General features: G+C 41.8%; 1 protein-coding gene, 1 long non-coding RNA gene and 1 pseudogene across 3 annotated transcripts in view; 2 read left to right on the forward strand and 1 right to left on the reverse strand.

Moving 5' to 3' along the window:
• Positions 1-454: 454 nt before the first annotated feature.
• Positions 455-1,641, reverse strand: LOC133070594 (adenosylhomocysteinase-like; annotated as a pseudogene).
• Positions 1,642-8,546: 6,905 nt separating this feature from the next.
• Positions 8,547-20,728, forward strand: part of ERO1B (endoplasmic reticulum oxidoreductase 1 beta) — a 64,475-nt gene continuing 52,293 nt past the window's right edge. Inside the window, exons 1-2 of one of the 2 annotated variants that reach the window (XM_061161423.1) lie at positions 8,547-8,815; positions 20,509-20,628. In XM_061161423.1, coding sequence (XP_061017406.1) covers positions 8,714-8,815; positions 20,509-20,628 — 222 coding nt within the window. In that variant the 5' untranslated portion in view covers positions 8,547-8,713. The remainder of the gene's footprint in view (positions 8,816-20,508; positions 20,629-20,728) is intronic. The other variant, XM_061161424.1, reaches the window with a different exon arrangement.
• Positions 9,101-17,140, forward strand: LOC133069949 (uncharacterized). The gene is made up of 3 exons (XR_009696031.1): positions 9,101-9,367; positions 10,219-11,323; positions 11,412-17,140. It is a non-coding gene; the product is annotated as an uncharacterized LOC133069949 (long non-coding RNA).

The following is a 20,728-nucleotide window of genomic DNA, read 5'->3' on the forward strand; positions in this document are numbered from 1 at the left end:
CCTCCATCATGACCAGGGCTTGAGGGAGGACTTTTCAATTCCCCCTTGGGACAGCATGAGGAATGCAGCAGAGGCCAAAGACTGAGTGACTAGCCCTAGGGAGTTGGGGTGGGGGGGGACATTACTGAACCAATTTCAAAGGTAGTGGCATTTTTGCTCTTGGGGAGGAGAGGTAGGGAGCTTCCCAGGTGGCATGTGGTAAAGACTCCACATGCCAATGCAGGAGATGCCAGAGATGTGGGTTTCATCCCTGGGTGGGGAAGATCCCTTGGAAGAGGAAATGGCAATCCACTCCAGTATTCTGGCCTGGAAAATCCTGTGGACAGAGGAGTCTGGAGGGCTACAGCCCACAGGGTCACAAAGAGTCAGATGGGACTAAGAGACTGAGCTGCTTGCAGGAGAGGTGGGACCCAGGAAAGGACAGCAACTGGCAAGCAAAGGGCAGGCTTGGTTCTTAGTGGTCAGGCTGGAAGGGGCCATCATGGGACATGCCCAGGTACTGGGCCTGCTTCTCAGTCAGCTTGGTCATTTTCACATTCAGCTTGCCCAGGGGGGCTTTAGCCACTGCTTTATCCAGGTTCTTGGGCAGGAAGTAGACCTCCACAGGGTGCTTATCTGGGTGGGTCCATAGCTCAATCTTCACCAGCACCTGGTTGGTGAAGGAGTCACTCATCATGAAGCCGGGGTGGCCCGTGGTGCAGCCCTGGTAGACCAGCTGGCCCTTGGCCAGCCCGATGATCAGTGCCCATTCTTCAAGTCCACCAAGTTTGCCTTCTCCACAGCATTCTCATTTAGGCACCTGATATCACTCTCCATGTTAAAGCAACTGATTTACACACAGTGGCATCATCTCTCATCTGTTCAAAGTGTGGATTGATGGACAATGTTGATACAGCCCATAGTGGTGACAAAATGCTGCCCTCCTGTTGGGTCTCATCCATGGTGGTCACCTCACACCTCTCCACGGCAGCCTAAAGCACATTGATGGAGTCCATCTCCCCTATGATGAATCGGGCCCCCAAATCCCTTAGGGCCTAGGCACAGCCCTTGCCCTTGTTGCCACAGCCCACTACCACCGCCATCTTACCTGCATTCATCACGTCAGGAGTCACTGACATTGACAGCAGGCACCTTCAGGATCCCATTTACCATCCTTTTATACAGGTTGTGGACCCCCATTGTGGTCTCTTCAGAGATGCCTCAGATGTCAGACTGGAGCTGCAGGTACTTGGTGTGGATGCAGTTGGTGAGGTCAGCACCATTGTCCAGCATCATGTTCAAGGGCACATCCCTGAAGCACAGCGTCTGCTGGATGCACCACAGATACCCCTCATCCATGTCACTCTTCCGGGCATGGTATGCCAGCCTTGGCAATGGCAGCTGTTGCGTGGTCCTGGGTGGAGAAGATATTGCAGCTGGACCACTGCACCTCACCACCCAGACTGACGTGGGTCTCACTGAGGACAGCTGTCTCCACGGTCATGTGCAGACGGACAGCAACATGGCCCCCTTCAGTGACTTGGAGGCGGAGGACATCTCCTGCATGTGTATCAGGCGTGGCATCTCATTCTCTGTGAGGCCCAGGGTTTTGCGTCCCCAGGCAGCCAGGCTGAAGTCAGTGGCTTTGTAAAGCAGCTTGTTGGACAGGTTGGCAGCATTTCTGTTTCTGCAAGGAGTGGTGAATGCCGGCAAAGGGGGCTGGGCCTCAGTCTGGGAACAAGAGCTGGCAGGGCAGCACCGTGCAGGGTGAGAACAGAATTTTTTAGGTAACATTCTAAATGTTGGTCATCTTGCTCAAGTGGTTGTCTTGCTGGTCGTCTTGCTCAAGTGGAAGGGGATACTTGAATGTGTATATATGAGAGAATATAAAAAAATAAACAAGCTACAAGGATATATTGTACAGCACAGGGGATATAGCCAATGTCTTATAATAACTTTAAATGGAGTGTAATTTATTTAAAAAATGGAATCACTATGTTTTATACCCAAAACCAATAATCAACTATACATCATTAAAAAAAAAAACAAAAAAAAAAAACAAAGAGTTTCCTGGCAGTTCAGTGGTTAGGACTCTGAGTTCATACTGCTAGGGCATAGGTTCAATCCCCAGTTGAGGAACTAAGATCCCATATGCAATGCATGGTGTGACAAAGAAAGCAAACAAACAAACAGAAAAGTTCCTAAATAGAACAAAGGAAATAATACACAATGGAATCCAGCAAGTATGTGATTCTGTTAAGGCCAAATGGAATCTAAATCTGAGTCAGGATGTTGGCCAGTAGGTGAGAATGATGGAATTCAGGTTCTTGCTCAACTGAGACTGGACAATCAAAACCAGACTCTACTGGGGGAAGGGGTTGTGGAAGGGAGACAGTAGGGCAGGAAGGCTGGCGAGAGGAAGTGGGAATGTGACCACTGGAGAAGCAGCAGCACAAAGATGAAGCAGCTGACTGAACTCCATATATCATATATGCTTGATTGGACTCAGGTAAAAGCACTGAATTTGAAGAAACTAAACTTCTTGAGGTTCCCAATGACTGGGGGTACAGAATGACAGGAGGAAAGAACTCAGTCATTGCTGACATAGAAACACCTCCAGCAGGCACTGAATGACCACCTGGAACCATCTCTGCTATCCCCTGTCTGCAGTCACTGTCTCCGTGACTTTGGTATCCTATTCTATTCCCTGGGGTGTTCATTTTTACGTTATGCAAACATTCTTTCGTGGTCGTGTGCCCTGGACCCTTTGTGGAGTGGATTGAAATAGGAGAGTGGATAGAAGACAGACAGTGCGCAGGAAGTGAGAAGGGACTTTGTGATTATACAGTCTTTTAAATTCTAGAAGTTGGGGGGGGGGGGGATAAAATCAGCAGAATCATGACTCTAGTTTTCCTATTTACATTTAATAGGAGTTTCCCTGATCACATAATATATGAACTTCTAGAATAATACCATAAAATGTTTGTTATATAAAAGAAAGTTTTATCCAAACTACGTATATCACTATGTAAACTCCTTTAGAAATGGAAACAATTCTGACTCAAGTTTATCAGCTTTAATGCTGTTAAGTGAAAATACGTAAGTGTCACAGCTGAATAAATATTCAAGAAAAACAATGAATGCTTTAGGTAGGCAACGAATAACAAGCCATGGGCCAGCCAAGTTCTGTTTTTAGTACTTTTCATCTCTATTGTGAATTGAAAAGGGGAAAAAATGCCCTCAGTAAAATTCAGAAATCCTATCATCAAGCAAAAATTCTCTTTATTGCTAAGTTACAGGTAGAAATTCACTTTTAAAAATGCTGTGGCCAGTTGTTAACACAGAATTACCATCTACAAATACAGTTCTTTAAACACAACAGATTGTCATTACTCAGCAGGTTCATTAATCACAATTCAGCTTGCTATCAGGAGTGAAAATTACTGGTGTTATTAAATTTCCACCCCATTACCTTGACTTTTATTTAGAAACATTAATCAGCAATCTCCTCCTTCATTAGAAGTCACAAGCTAACCAAGCCAAAAAAAAAAAAAAAAGTCATCAAAGAAGCACACCTTGATGATATCTTGGAAATATAAATACTTAATGCAATTTGATTAATTCACAAAGTCTCTTAAGCATTACAGTAATCTACTCTAGACAATTCTCAAGCCTTTGCTTCAACTGTTACCTATGGACATTTCAAAAAGTGCTTGAGAAAAAAACAGAACTCTTGACATAGTAGATTTCTAGTAATTGGTCTCAACCAGTCCTCTGACAATTACTCCTTCAGTTGTCTTTGTTTTTTTGCTAGTCCCCCAATACCCTCTGTTAAAAGAAGTATAATTCACTGCCTTAAAGAAAAGCTGCAGGTTTCATCTTAGTGCCTTCACCAGAAATGTTCTGGTCTAAGGAAGACACTTCCCATCTGTCCACAGGAAAAGTTCTGGGTACCATACCCAGAACTGGTTCTCAGATAGACGTCCTCCAAGATAAATTAAGATCCTAACTGATATTAACCAATCAACAAATGTTTACCAATTACTGCTCATAGGAACTGAGATAGCCGTTAAAGAGAACAGAGTATAAGAAGCTCGAGTCCTCCACAGCTTTACCCTCTAGATGTCTATAGTATATGTATTCATAGGACAAGCTAATACAGAACAGCAGATTGTTGGTGCTAAATGAATGTGCTAGGTAGGAACTATCAGAATGAATGTCTGAATGTCTTACTCCTGACTACAGAGATGAGAAAATTTGGTCATCCTCTCAGAGCAGGAGTGAGATATGCAGTGAAAAGTAGGGGAGGGAAATCAAAGGGTCCAGAGAGATGTATTTGAAAGCAAAGTGAAATTTGCAATAAATATTGGGTTGGCCCAAAATTTCATTTGGGTTTTCCCATAAGAAGCTATGGAAAAGCTTGAACTAACAGTTTGACCAACCCAATATAAATATATTTTTGTGTATGTTGTAAATGTGACAAATTTCAAGTATAAATATTAATCTTGATTTCACACATTTTGACAGTAATCATTCAAAACGCTGAAGCACACTCAGGTCATCCATGGCTGATTGCTTGGTTACATGAAGAACCATGGGAAGCACAGTCATGACTGACCCTAGTAGGATCACCATCGACATGAAGATTGTACCTCCAGGTTAACTGCCTCCAATAATCTGTCCTAGCCAAATCAATTGTAAATTGCCATTATTTGAAATGAGAGAGTTGTACTGACTGACACTTCTCAGATTAATAGATCTGGGAGGTCTGGAAATATTTTCATTTGAGAAATGTGGTCAATTTTTCTACACCTTCAGTTCAGTTCAGTTCAGTCGCTCAGTCATGTCTGACTTTGCGACCCCATTACTGCAGCACGCCAGGCCTCCCTGTCCATCACCAACTCCCAGAGTTTACCCAAACCCATGTTCATTTAGTTGGTGATGCCATCCAACCATCTCATCCACTGTCATCCCCTTCTCCTCCTGCCCTCAATCTTTCCCAGCATCAGGGTCTTTTCAAATGAGTCAGCTCTTCGCATCAGGTGGCCAAAGTATTGGAGTTTCAGCTTCAACATCAGTCCTTCCAACGAACACCCAGGACTGATCTCCTTTAGGATGGACTGGTTGGATCTCCTGCAGTCCAAGGGACTCTCAAGAGTCTTCAACACCACAGTTCAAAAGCATCAATTCTTCGGCACTCAGCCCTCTTTATAGTCCAACTCTCACATCCATACATGACCACTGGAAAAACCATAGCCTTGACCAGACGGACCTTTGTTGGCGAAGTAATGTCTCTGCTTTTTAATATGCTGTCTAGGTTAGTCATGACTTTCCTTCCAAGGAGTAAGCGTCTTTTAACTTCATGGCTGCAATCACCATCTGCAGTGATCTTGGAGCCCTAAAAAAACAAAGTCAGCCACTGTTTCCATTGTTTCTCCATCTATTTGCCATGAAGTGATGGGACTGGATGCCATGATCTGAATGTTGAGCTTTAAGCCAACTTTTTCACTCTCCTCTTTCACTTTCATCAAAAGGCTCTGCAGTTCTTCTTCACTTTCGCTTCAGGTAATTAGGGTCATCTAATCCAGATGGTGTTAATGGATAAAAAATTACAGAAAGTACAGAAGGCATTTGTTGTTATTGCTGGTGTTCAGTCACTAAGTCCTGTCTGACTCTTGGTGACAGAAGGCATAGTGTTGCTATTTTGGGGCTACCAGTGTCCTGAGGTGTGTTTTTTTGGTATTCTAAGCTCAGGATGTCGGGGGTAATTTAATGAATGTGTGAATACATGCCGAGGTTTAAGGAAAAAAAAAGTATGTGCAAAGGGAGTAGCTGAATAAATCCATGACTTTCTGAAAAGTTTTGTCTGACCAGCATCTTTTTCCCCTTCCATTAATGACTGAAGGCAGTAACACTTACTCTTCATCTGTGTTATCACCTTGTGCTCATCCCATATAGTACTGTACAGTTATCAATCAAATAGCTTGTTCCCTCTCCCCGAGGTAAACTCTAGAAGAAATCTGAATTTTGCTAGGAGGGACAAAGACTAAAATGACTGGAGTTGCTCAATCCAATGTCAGTGTCCTAGAAAAGACTCTACTTGAAGTCTCTGAATGCTGTCCTGATGGACTTTCCTTTCCTGAGGTATGAGCAGCAAAATCTTTCTGCATACTAAAAACTATTCCACACTTTTAAAATTTGCTGAAATTTAATTTTTTTTTTTAAAGCTAGAGCTGATTTTTGTGACTTACAACCAAAGGGAATTAGTGCATTCACTTTACCTCTGTTACAACTTCCAAGCATATCAAGTAAAAACTATTTTTGCTTTTAAGCCAGGGATGAGCTAGACATGTTTGGAGGCAGGAGAAAAAGGTGTTGAAGAAAAGGACAGCAGGGCTGACTTCTGGGCATGTGACCTGTGTGTTAATGTTCTGCTGTCATTGTCTTGAAACTATTTTTTTTGAGCCAGGACCTTGCATTGTCATTTTGCATTGCTGCTGCTGCTGCTGCTGCTAAGCCAGTTCAGTTGTGTCCGACTCTGTGCGACCCCACAGACAGCAGACCACCAGGCTCCACCGTCCCTGGGATTCTCCAGGCGAGAACACGAGTTGGTTGTCATTTCCTTCTCCAATGCATGAAAGTGAAAAGTGAAAGTGAAGTCGCTCAGTTGTGTCCGACTCTTAGCAACCCCATGGATTGCAGCCCACCAGGCCCCTGTGTCCATGGGATTTTCCAGGCAAGAATACTGGAGTGGGTTGCCATTGCCTTCTCCATCATTTTGCACTAGGCCCAGCCAATTATGAAAGTGCTTCATTTGATATAAAGCACTATGTGAAGGCTGATTAATGCCCCCCCAAAGATGCTCACACCCTAATCCCCAGGTCCTGTTAAGTATGTTATCCTATGCGGCAAAAAGGACTTTGCAAATGTGATTATGTTAAGGATTTTGAGTTGGGAAGATTATTTTGGACTATCTGGTGGGCCCAAAGTAATTGCAAGGGTCCTTTACAAGACAGAGGCATAGAATTAGGGTTAGAGAGGGAAAGCGTGTGACAACAGAAACAGAGGGAGTGAAATCTGACTGCGCGATGCATGGTTATGAGCTGAGGAATGTAGGTGGCCTCTTTGGTGTTACTCAGTCACTCAGTCGTGTCCAGTTCCTTGAGACCTGTGCGCTTCAGCATCCCAGGCTTCCCTGTCCTTCACTGTTTCCCGGAGTTTGCTCACTCATGTCCATTGAGTCAATGATACCATCCAACCATCTCGTTCTCTGTCTCCCCCCTTCTTCTCCTGCCCTCAATCTTTCCCAGTATTAGGGTCTTTTCCAGTGAGTTGGCTCTTTGAAAAAGCTGGCCAAAGATTGGAACTTCAGTTTCGGCATCAGTCCTTCCAATGAAAAGGCAAGGTAACATATTTTCCCCTAGAGAAAGCCTCTAGAAAAAATGTAGCCCTGCTGATCTTAATTGAACTCCTGATCTCCAGAACTGTAAGATGATAAATTTGTTCTAAGTCACTAAATCTGTGGTAATTTGTTATAAAAGTGACGGGAAACCTACACACTACAAGATTACTACAAGGTCACCTGAAGGTGATGCCTTACTAGTTTACCAGAAATCAAGACTATTAATAAAACTAATAGCAGCTATTTATTGAACATTTCTTTTGTCCTAGGACCATACTGAGCCCTTTATGTATGAAATCTTATGCAATCCTAGAACAATGTTTGAAGTGAGTATGCGTGTATTTAGAGACAGACAAACGGAGGTTCAGAGAGGTTAAGCACTTGTCTAAAGTCACATAATCAACTAGAATGTTTAGACGTGGGAGCTGAACCCAGTTATCACTCCCAAATTTTCTGTTCAACCCTACTGCCAGATTTTATATAAACGTGGGTTTGTTCCCATCCTTTAACGTGCATTATGTTTGTATGTGTCAACACAGGAGTCGGCGCTTGACCAGTCAGAGGACGACATCCACACCTGGGGCGTGTAAGATGGAGGAGCCCAAGCCAACTCCGCAAGTCTCAGGTGGCTCATCTAGGCACCGGCGATAGATCGGAGGCTACAGAAAAGTGGATGAGCCAAAGAAAGCGCCAGACACTGAACGTCGAAGAGCCCTTGTTTCTCGTTTGCCTGGATCCTGGGCGAATCCTGTAGCCTCGGGGCGGTGCGGGTATCAGGGGACAGCGACAGGGGGAGGGGCCCGCGCCGGGTATCCAGTAGCAACTGCCAGGCGAGGGGGCGCGGGCGGTGTTCCGAGGGAAGAGTGGGCGTTCCTCTCCACTCGTCCGCACCGCCTCTTGTTTTGAAGGCCCGCGTGGTCCCGCGTCATTGGCCGCCGTGGAGCCCAGGCTTCGGGGAGGCGGAGCGGTCCCGCACCGATAGCTCTCCAGTTACCCCCTCCGCCGGCCCCGCCTTCCGGCCGCCGGCGCCCACCGGGCCGCGCTGGACCACAATTCCCACAAGGCCTCGCGCTCAGAGGGGGCGTGGCCGGGCGCAGGGGAAGCCGGGGGCGGGGCCGCCTGGGGGATGAAGTGGGGGCGCTCGGCTCTTCAACCTCACTCACAGCTGCCGGGCGCCGGGGAGAGCGTCCTCCGCCTCTGGACCGGCGTGCTGACCTCTGACCCTGGAGTCTCTCGGCCGCCGGGAACAGTCCCCTTGGGTCGTCGCCCCGGCCGCCCGCCGTTTCCCGGCCCCGAGGGGCCCGGCCGGCCGCGGCGGGGGGAGAGGTCAGCATGAGCCCGGGGGTCCCTCGGGCCGGCGCAGGGCAGGGGGCGGCGGCCGCGGTGCAGCTTCTCGTCACCCTGAGCTTCCTCCCGAGCGTCGTCGAGGCCCAGGTGAGCCGGAGTGATGGCGGCGCGGGGACCCCCGCCCGAACGCCGGCGGTGGAGGCGGCGACCGGGCCGCGATTGAGGCTCAGGCGGGCCGGGGCTGGAGCCCCGAGAGGTTTCTGTCGAGCGGAAAAGCCGGGGGTCTGAAGCCCCGATCATCGAGCCCAGGAAACGCCTGCGAGCCGCTTGCGGTGTGAGGGGTGGCGACACGGGGTGATGGCAGGAAAAAGAGGAAGATGGTGACGGTCCCCTGAGGTGTTTTCGTTTTTATCTTTCTGATGTTTTAGCGGCTCCGAGTGTGGCGGGAGATGGGACGGGGATGAAAATCTCTGCGTCTGTTCTGGGACGAGAGCACGCAGAGAAATGGGGATGGGGGGCAGGTGGGGAGTGGGTGACAGACCCAGCGGCCCTGCAGAAGCCAAGTGGATCGCGAGGGGTACAAGTCTGAACTTCCTTGACTTTTGGACTAGAGAGTCCCTCGCCTCTCTTACTCAGGACCGTTGTATTTTTACCCAGCCTGTACTCCGTCTGCTGAGTGGCATCGCCAGGTGAGCTCAGGTACGAGAGGGGGGTTCGTGTCTGACCTTGTGGCTCCCTCAGCAGTGAGTGATGACCGATAAGTTAGAGTTTGGGGGTTCTTTGTGAGGCATAGCTTACAGAAGGGTTCTCAATATGCTAGAAACCAGAGTTAGCTTCCCAGGGTCTTTTGCCTTAATAAAAGCTTCTTTTTTAATACAGTAGAATTTGAATAAGCTTCTGCCAGGTGCTGTCTAGTCTGCACCTGCTGCAGAGTGGCAAAACTGCTAAGAGCTAAAAAACAAAAACAAAAACAAGAAAAGGTATCTCAGGTGGCCGGGTGATGACTGGAGACATGGTTTGAAGCAATTATTGCTGATGGTTAAGTCAAATTGAAGCTAACTATGACAGTAACAGAGCAAACATGTTTTTCTGACTATATTCAGACACTTTTTTTTCATGACCCTATGGTGTTCTGAACTCCAGAATGCCTGAATACTCAGTCTCTGTCCCTGTGTGAATATTTTCTAAATGAATAATAAAAATAAAAGGGGCAGACTTTTAGTTTGGGAGGGCGCGATGTTAAAAATGCAGATTCTCTGGGCCCACTACTAGCTTCTCTGATTTAGTGGATCTGGATGTGATCCAGGAATCAGCATTTTAAACCAGGCCTGCAAGTAACTAATGTAGTTATCCTTTTAGCTATCGTACAACACCACTTGGAAACACTTGAAATAGATAATGGCACTCTACCAGACTTACAAAAAGTATGTTTTCTAAATTGTCTTTGATAAAATTATTTTCTAGTTATTACTGGGCTATTTCTTTTTGAATAGAATTTACATTTAGATATTTTTCTAAAATTTGTTTTTTTTTTCTCATTTTCTTTTTAGATAGTATATTTTAATTGGATACTCTCTCACCAATTTAGAAGCTTCATTTTAGGTTCCTGTCACAAATTATGTGTATTAATGTTTTATAATTGCATGTGTACTTTAAATGTTATTATATCCAAATGAATATATATGATTTAAATTTCATTATGTCCAAATGAATATATGTAGTTCAACAGTTAAGGATTTGTGCATATTCAAGGTAGGATGTGCCAAAGAGGCCTCAAAATTGAATACATATGGTTTTTGTTTCCGGTGGTACTTTCTCATATAGTGTTCAATCATATTTTATAATCTGTAACATGTTTAAAAATACATTGTCTCATTTCATTTGACACATCTTTCCCACAGTGAGGTAACTGACATTCAAAGAGCTTACATGATTAATTTCGCACATGTTAAGTAAGTGAAGGAGAGTATCTTTCCGGTCTATACCGTTGCATCTCAGTATGCTTGCTTCTTTGTGGTATAGAAATAAAGTAGAGGGACACCCAGGAAAATAAAAAGGTAGAACTAAGCCAGTTCTTTCTCTTCTCCTTCATTCACTAACTTGGAAGAAAACCAGTAAAAAATAAAGAAAAGAATTAATTTTTTGAAGAATACTTCTGTTCACAAGTAGGCATTTGTACAACATATACCCCATGTTCTTGTAAATGAAATGCAAGTGTGCTTTGTACTGTATTTGAATGAACTTTTTGGCCAACCTTGAGTATGATGAAACACTAGAAACTTAAATAGTAGTGCATACAAATGATGTAACAAGTTAATCTTCCCATAAAGAAGTAACTTTGGATCGATTTTAAATTTTTTCTAAATGCATTTCTGAGCTGGCATGGAATCAAGGAATATATGACGCCTCCCCCAACCCCCAAAATGGAAAGCCAGAACTTTAAGACTCAGTGCTGCTTCAGTGCCATTACCCTGACGACTTCCCCTGAACTCTGAAGACCTTGAGCTTCTACTCTGACAAACTGCATGGAGTGGTGTAAACAAGAAATAAAACCCGCGTCTGCCCAAACAGAGGGAAGTGAAAGGGGCCCTCACTGTAAGCTTGGACTCCCAAGAGCTAAATCTTAAATATAAGGAGAAGTGAAATCCACCACAAGTAAGGGGAAAATGAACAGACTTGTTAGGGGAAGGGGTGAGGGGGAAGCTGCCTTGATAATTTGTAACCATGAGCTGCCCTTATACAGGTCAAATTCATGCTACCTGTGCTGGGAAAATCTTCAAGTGGAAAATTTAATTTATAGCAATCTCAGGTTGGTGTGCCTGGAAAATCCCATGGATGGAGGAGCCTGGTAGACTGCAGTCCATGGGGTTGCTAAGAGTCGGACACGACCGAGTGACTTCACTTTCACTTTTCACTTTCATGCATTGGAGAAGGAAATGGCAACCCACTCCAGTGTTCTTGCCTGGAGAATCCCAGGGGTAGAGGAGCCTGGTGGGCTGCCGTCTATGGGCTCGCACAAAGTCAGACACGACTGAAGCGACTTAGCAGCCCCAGCAGCAGGTTGGTGTGCTCTGAATTTACAGGTAAAAACAAGTATCCATCCTCTCTGGATGGCTTCTCTGGTGGCTCAGTGGTAAAGAATCCGCCTGCCAATACAGGAGATTTAGGAGACATGGGTATGTCATCCCTGGGACAGGAAGATCCCCTGGAGAAGGAAATGGCCACACTCCAGTATTCTGATCTGGGAAATTCCATGAGCGAGGAACCTGGCGGTCTACAGTCCATGGGATTGCAAAAGAGTCAGACATAACTTAGTGAGTAAACTATCACTATCACCATCTCCTCTGGAGAAATTCATTGTCTACCCAAGCCTTAAAGAATTTTGGAAGATAGAGTGTCAAAAAAAATAAGCTAATAGTAAAAATCAGAGAATACACAAAGGCAACATGAATGAGATATTTAGAAATATAGATTATAGAAATAGGTCTATAATAAGTGTAGATTTTTTTCAAATAATCAGGTATTATTTAAAATCACCATGTTTAAATGGGGCTTCCCTGGTGGTTCAGACAGTAAAGAATCTGCCTGCAGTGAGGGAGACCTGGGTTCAATCCCTAGGTCAGGAAGATCCCCTGGATAAGGGAACAGTTATCCACTCAAGTATTTTTTCCTAGAGAATTCCATGGACAGAAGAGTCTGGTGGGCTATAGTCTAGTTCAGTTCAGTCACTCAGTTGTGTCTGACTCTTTGCCACCCCATGGACTGCAGCACACCAGGCTTCCCTGTCCATCACCAACTTCCAGAGTGTGCTTTAACTCTAATCAGTGATGCCATCCAACCTTCTCATCTTCTGTCGTCCCCTTCTCCTATTGCCTTCGATCTTTCCCAGCATCAGGGCTTTTTCCAATGAGTCAGTTCTTTGCATCAGGTAGCCAAAGTATTGGAGTTTCAGCTTTAGCATCAGTTCTTCCAGTGAACATTCAGGACTGATTTCCTTTAGGATTGACTGGCTGGATCTCCTTGCAGCCCAAGGGACTCTCAAGAATCTTCTCCAACACCACAGTTGAAAAGCATCAATTCTTCAGCACTCAGCTTTCTTTATGGTCCAACTGTCACATCCATACATGACTACTGGAAAAACCATAGCTTTGACTAGACTTACTTTTGTCAGCAAAGTAATGTGTTGCTTTTTAATATGCTATCTATGTTGGTCATAGCTTTTCTTCCAAGGAGCAAGCGTTTTTTAACTTCATGGCTGCAGTCACCATCTGCAGTGATTTTGGAGCTCAGAAAAATAAAGTCTGTCTCTGTTTGCATTGTTTGCCCATCTATTTGCCATGAAGTGATGGGACCGGATGCCATGATCTTAGTTTTCTGAATGTTGAGTTTTAAGCCAACTTTTTCACTCTCCTCTTTCACTTTCATCAAGAGGCTCTTTAGTTCTTCTTCACTTTGTGCCATAAAGGTGGTGTCATCTGCATATCTGAAGTTATTGATATTTCTCCCGGCATTTGTAATTCCAGCTTGTGCTTCATCCAGCTCAGCATTCCATGGGGTCACAAAGAATCAGACAGGAGTGAGCAACTAACACTTTCACATGTTTAAATATAAAGACTTAAAAGTATGAAAAAGAACAAGAAATTTTAAAGAATGACCCCAAAGTTTAAAACATAATGAAATAGAAGTTTTAGAAATCAAATTAACAACTCGATGGATGAAGTGGTTAATTATATCAGCAGAAAAAAATGATTATTGAATTGAAGAATCATTTTATGTCCTTTTTTTCCTACTTAATCTCCCAATACCTCCTTTTCCATCCTAACTCTTAGCTTCATACTTTTCTAAATTGGAATAATCAGAACAATCCACATCTCTCCACCTACTAGTCTCTGACCCACATATTTTGACTTCTGTAGATTATCATAGATAAACTGCTTGTACTCTTATCAGAGACCAATCCCTCCACTTGGATTTTGGTCCCATTCCTTCTTTCCAATTCAAGGACATGGCTCCAGAAAATTTTCCCTTTCTCTTCTGGTTCATTGATCTTTTTTTTTTTTTTAACCTTCTCTAATGGACTGTTGTTGTTGCTAAGTCATGTCTGACTCTCTTTGCGATCCCGTGGGCTATAGCCCACCAGGCTCTTCTGTCCATGGGATTTCTCAGGCAAGAATACTGGAGTGGATTGCCGTTTCCTTCTCCAGGGGATCTTCCCAATTCATGTATCAAACCTGAGTCTCCTGTATTGGCAGGTGGATTCTTTACCACTGAGCCTGTTACTGTCATCATAAAACATGCTGTTAATTCTACTATTTTAAAGTTCTCTCTTGACCCACCAATCTATTATGACTCCGCTTAGTTTTTACCTTTCCTATAGAAAAACCCCTCAAAAGAGTTTTCTTTACCTTTCCTATTCTGATCATTCACCCCATTTCAGTCTGACTTTTGCCTCTACCACTTTTCCAAAATGGCTCTTGTCAAAATCACTAATGTCTTTCTTGCTGCTAAAGCCAATTTTTTGCTAAAGCTAAGATTTAAAAACTATTTGCAGACTTTTTTCATAGCTCATCACTCACTGTCTTTGACATACTTTTGTTTTGTTTTGTTTTTATTTCCAAGATAGTATATTTTTCTGATTTCTTTCCTTTCTACAGGCCAGTCTTTCTTAGAATTCCTTGCATTTCATCCTCTGCCCCGACTCCTAATTGTTTGAACCTCAAGGTTCAAATCTTATACTCTCTCTTCTCTCCACCTTGGCCATCTCATTTAGTGTCTTGGCTTTAAATACCATCTATATGGTATTTAGTATCTATATCTCAGAATCTCCAGACTAGGAGTCTCAGCTCTAGATCCATATATCTAACTACTTTTTCAGTGTTTCCACTTGGATAGTTAATAGGTATCACAAATTTGACGTATCAAGAACTAAATTCCTGACTTTTTCCCCCTCAAATCTGTTCTTCTCACTGTCTCCTCCCCGTTAAACATATGCTGTAGCTGCACTGACCTTGCTATCCCTCAAAGCTGGCAGATATGCTCTTGCTTTGAGTCCCTTGGACCTGCAGTTTCCTCTGCATAGCTAACACACTTCTCATGTATTCAGATGATTCACTCGCTCACTTTCTTAGGTTTCTGCTTAAGTGTCACCTTACCTGCCAGTGTCCACTTACCTAAATTGTCACCTTCCATGATCATACAACATGAAAGAGAAACCCTTCATCCTCACCTCGTACTTCTCCATATTCCTTTAGCCTCTGCTTTAAAACTTTTCGGTGGTTTCCTGTGTAACCCAGTGTGGCATAATACAAAAACGTGCTTGCTGTTTGTCCCCTGTTGTTGGCACAGAGCTCCTAAAGCCTTGGAATTTCCTAAGAAATAGGAATGCTCCTTTCAGTCATACCTGAGTTTATGCTGTTGAGGTGACTTAGGTGGGAACCCCTAGAGAGCTTAAGGTTCATGATCCTGGTCCAAAAAGGCCAAGTGCTTAGAGGATTAGAACTTTTGTCCCTACCCACTGACCTCTAGGTTTGGGAGAGGATGAGGTAGCTTGAGCTCTGTAAAAACTCTTAAGAGAGTTTTTGATGAGTTTTGATGAGCTCCCAGATTGGTGAACACATAGACTTACTGGGAGGGTAGCTCAGAGGCATGGAAGTTTTGCACGCGCACCCCAATACCTATCCTGTGCATCTCCTCCTTTTGTCTGTTTTTGAGTTGGACCCTTTGCATAAACACAAAGTGTTTTCCTGAGTTCTATAAGTCATTCTAGCAAATTATCAAACCTGAGAAGGAAGTTGTGGGAACCCCTGTTTATAGCCAGTCAGTACAGGTAACCCAAGGCTTGAAACTGGCATCTGAAGTGGGAGCAGTCCTGTGTGACTGAACCCTTAATCTGTGGATTCTACTCCAATTCTAGATAATATCAAAATTGAATTGGGCACCCAGTTGATGCTGGAGACTTGGAGAGTTGGCTGGTGTGGGAAAACATTTGACTCAGAAAAGCCAAAATTTTAATAATAGGTCCCTAATTCTCCTTTTGTTGTGGTTTAGTCACTAAGTCATGTCCGACTCTTTGCAACTCCATGGACTTCCCAACACAGATATTGAACCTGCGTCTCCTGCTGGGAAGGTGAATTCTTTACCAGTGAGCCACCTGGGAAGACCCGATTCTCCTTTTCCCTACTAGATAATCTTCCTTGTTGTTTCCTGTTGTTTTGTGGTGGCACTGGGCCTTACTGCATCAGGGCCTTTGCATTTAGTATTCTCAATGCCTGGAATTCTTTTCACCCTCCCCCTTCAAAAAAAAAAAAAGGCTTGATTTGCTCCTTCCCCACTTTAACTTTTGCTGAAACTTCAGTGAGACCTTCTGTACCTGTCTCTCTTCAAAAATGAGCAGTCCCAATTTTGTGACACCTGTCTCAATTTTCTAGTTTTCCTCCATATTGCTTTATTATCGGCAGACTATACTTTGCTGATGCATTTTTTCCTCTCCTATGAGAATGTTAACACCCGAAGGAGAGAGATTTTTGTCGTTTTCTTTTCTTTCTTCGAATATTACATCCCCAGTATTTAGGACAGTGCAGAGCTTATTAGGCTCTCAATAAATACGTTGGGTGAATGAATAAATGAATGGAAAATAAGTGCAAATAAATTATTCATAATGAAGCTCAGAAAGGTAACAGGATAGTAAATGCTATAGAGAGCTTAAGAAACATGAAAAATAAAATAAGAAGGTCTAGTATGATGAGTTCCAGAGGTTAAAATAGAATAGGGAAAAAGCAATATTGATTACTACATTGAAAAAGACAACCCAGTAGAAAAATGAACAAAAGATATGAACAGAAATTTTGCACAAGCAGAAAGACAAGTGTTTTATAAAACATTAGAACTTTGTACCTGATTAGTGCAAAAAAAAAAAAAAAAATCAGATATCCTTTACAATCTGTTCTCTGTATTCATGAACTTGGGTTTGTTGTTGTTTTGTTCTGTTTAGACTACACATGAAAGTGAGATCATATGGTATTTATCTTTCTTTGACTTATTTCACTTAGCACAATGTCCTCAAGTTCCATCCATGTTGCAAATGGCCAGATTTTTTTTCCCATTACTGGGTGTATTGTGTATATATCCCACATCTTCTTTATTCATCCTTCAATTGATACTTAGGTCACTTCCATACTTGGTTATTGTAAATAATACTGCAATGAGCATGGGGCTACATATATCTATAAGTTAGTATATTTGTTTTCTTCAGGTGAATACCAAAAAGTGAAATTGCTGGCTTTTGTGGTAGTTCTATTTTAAAGTTTTTCTGTAACCACCATACTCTTCTCCATAGTGGGTGCACCAATTTACAGTCCACCAACAGTGCACAAGGGTTTTCTTTTCTCTATATCCTCACCAACACTTGTTACTCTGGTCTTTTTGATAATAGCCATTCTAACAGGTGTGACATGATATCTCATTATAGATTTGATTTTCACTTCCTTGATGTTGGTGATATTGAGCACCTTTTTGTGTACTTGTTGGCTATTCATATGTCTTATTTGAAAAAATATTTAGATCCTTAAATAAAAATATTTTCCCATTTAAAAATGTTTTTATTTATTCATTTATTTTTGGCTGTGCTGAGTCTTCACTGCTGCGCAGGCTTTTCTCTAGCTGCAGTGCCTGGGCTTCTCATTGCGGTGACTTTTCTTGCTGAAGGGCGTGGGCTCTAGGGTTTTCGGTTTCGTTCAGTAATTGTGGTACAGGGGCCTCGTTGCTCCTTGGCATGTGGGGTCTTCCCAGATTGGGGTTGAACCAGTGCCTCCTGCATTGGCAGGTGGATTCTTTACCACTGAGTCACCAGGGAAGCCTCCTCTGCTCATTTTTTAATCAGATTGTTTTTTGCTATTGAGTTGTGTGAGTTCTTTATATATTTTGGATATTAACCCCTTATTAGATATGATTTGCAAATATTTTCTTCAATTCCATAGGTTGTCTTTTCATTTTGTTAGTGGTTTTGCTTTGCTTTACAGAAGCTTTTTAATTTGACATAGTCCTACTTGTTTATTTTTACTTTTGTTACGTTTTAATTTTGGTATCAAATCCAGAAACTCATCACCAAGACTGATGTCAAGGAGCTTAAAATCTGTATTTTCTTCCAGTAGTTTTATGGTATCAGGTCTTATTATGTTCAAGTCTTTGATCCGTTTGAGTTAATTTCAAATGTGTATGCTGTAAGGCAGTGGTCCAGTTTCATTCATTTGCATGTGGCTGTCTGTCTGGTTTCCTCAAGATTGTTTGTTGAAAAGACTGTCCTTTCCCCATTATATATTCTTGGCTCTGTTGTCAAATATTAATTGACCATATATTCATGGGCTTCTTTCTGGGTTTTTTATTCTGTTTTGTTCTTCTGTGTTTGTTTTTCTGCCAGTATCATACTGTTTTGATGACTATAGGTTTGTAATCTAGTTTGCAATTGGGGCACATGATGCCTCCATCTTTGTTCTTTTTCATGATTGCTTTGACTATTCTAGGTCTTTTATGGTTCCATACAAATCTTTAGGACTGTTCTATTCTGTAAAAATGCTGTTGGAATTTTGACAGGGATGTATTGAGTCTTTATCCTGCTTAGAGTACTAAGGACATTTTAACAATATTTTTCTAATCCATGAGAATGGAATAGCCTTCCATTTATTCAACATTTTCCATCAATATATTATAGTTTATAGGCATTTCACCACTTGGTTTATTTTTGCCCTTTGGTATTATCTTATTCTTTTCAATGTAATTGATTGTAAATGAATTATTTTTTAATTTCTTTGTCTGAAAGTTTGTTATTAGTGTATGGAAACACTGTACACTATTTTCATATATTGATTTTGTGTCCTGGAACTTGCTGAATGTTTTAGTTCTAACTGTTTCAGTGAATGAAGTCTTTAGGATTTTCTGTACATATCATCTGCAAATAGTGAGAGTTTTCTTCTTGCTTTCCAGTTTGGATGCCTTTTATTTTTTTTTTTCCTATCTAATTTTTAAAAACTTGGTTATACACAAAGTTTTTGTCTTAATAGTAGTCTTTAGGAGTTAGAAATAAGTACATGGTAATTTTGTATACCTTACTCCAACAGCTACCACAAATAATATGTTTGTAAATGCTGCAGTTTACTAACTAAAAGTCAACAATTTAAGAAAAATTTGTAAAGTATTTTTAAAGCCTAAAAAGCTTTTTGGTATGTATTTTGTTTCCTTTTCCCCCCCTATTATTATTTAGGGGCCTAGAGTGTAAATGGAACACATTTACACTCCCAGGGAAACAGTATGAGACAGAAACAACTAGAAAGTTTCCATTTTTAAATCATTCTTTGCATATATTACTCCTGTGGATCACATGAATAACCTTTAACAGGCTGAATCCCATTTTTATTTGTAAATTTTAGTTTTAATTGCGATAATTGTTCATGCAATTGTGAGAAATAATACATAAAAATGTCATTTACCCTTTATCCAGTTTTTCCCCGGTGGTAACATTTTGTAAGTGCTTCCCAGGTGGCACAGTGGTAAAGAATCTGCCTGCTGATGCAGGAGATGCAAGATATGTGGGTTTGATCCCTGGGTCAGGAAGATCCCCTGGAGTAGAAAATGGCACCCTACTCCAATATTCTTGTCTAGGAAATCCAAAGAGGAAATCACCAGAGGAACCTGCTGGGCTACGGTCCATGGGGTCACAAAAAGCCAGACATGACATACTCACATTTTGTAAACATATAGTATAATATTATAAATAGAGCATTGACATTGATGTAATCATGTATGTTCATTTCACTTGTTTCATTTGTATATCTGTGATTAGTTCTATACATTTATATCACATGGTATGAGCTTGTGTGTCTACCACTGCAGTCAAGATACTGAAAAATGTCATCACTGCATGGATCCTTTCTGCCCCTTTATAGCCACACCTGTCTCCTTGCTTCCCCACTCCAACTCCCATCCCCTACTCCAGTCCCTAAGTGCTGGCAACCAGTTATCTGTTTTTCATTTCTAAAATTTTGTCATTTCAAAAATGTTATATAAATGAAATCTTGTAGTATCTCATCTTTTGGGTGTGTCTTTTTTTTCACTTAGCATAATTCCATAAAGATTCATCCAAGTTGTGCATGTTAATGAGTACCATTTTTAAATTTAGCCGAAGAATGTTTTGTGGAATTTTTCAACTCTGAATTCACTTTGTAAATATCAATTTCTCTTCTTTGATTACTTTGAGTAGTCGTAAAGATCATTTATTTTAAAGTACAATAGACTTGGGACTAAGTCTTATGTCTACTTTGGAAAAAATTATTTTAACCTTGCTAAACCTTAATTTCCTTTTATGTAAAGTGAGAAGAATAGTGCCATTTCATAAGGTGTTTAAAGGGTAAATGTGTTAACATATGTAGTGCTCTTAGCATCATGAATGTCATAAAAGGGTTCCATAAATTAGAATCTAAAAGAAAGATAGAGTTACTGCAGCAGTATTATTACAGCCTGTGATTTCCAGGTTAATCTTGGAAGTAGTTGCCTTAGTATTCCAGTGACTGGATTCTGTATATGTTTAGACAAGGGTGAGAGTATTCAATACCATTCTTTTTGACCACTGAGCAAGAATGTTTATTTCTTCAGAATGGGTATATATAATCCTTCTGTTGCTTTTTATTTAAGTGACCATTGTAAAAAGTGACAGCTTTAAATGTTATGTATCTTAATCAGCAAATACTAAGTTGAAGGCATAATTTATCTTATTACATAATAGTATAGATTTTCTAAGGTTGAAACATTAATTTACATCTTTTCTATTATATATGTGTTTTTTTCCCTAGGTCACCGGAGTCTTGGATGACTGCTTGTGTGACATTGATAGCATTGATAACTTCAACACCTTCAAAATCTTCCCCAAAATAAAAAAGCTGCAAGAACGAGACTATTTTCGTTATTACAAGGTATGGTATAACTTTTGATTCCATCGGTACTGAAGATTTTTCTATAGCTTTCTACAGATGTGATTTTTATGACTCGGGAAAATCCTTTTCTATTCTTCTC

Source organism: Dama dama, chromosome 15 (assembly GCF_033118175.1).
Source record: "Dama dama isolate Ldn47 chromosome 15, ASM3311817v1, whole genome shotgun sequence".
NCBI classification, from domain to species: domain Eukaryota; kingdom Metazoa; phylum Chordata; class Mammalia; order Artiodactyla; family Cervidae; genus Dama; species Dama dama.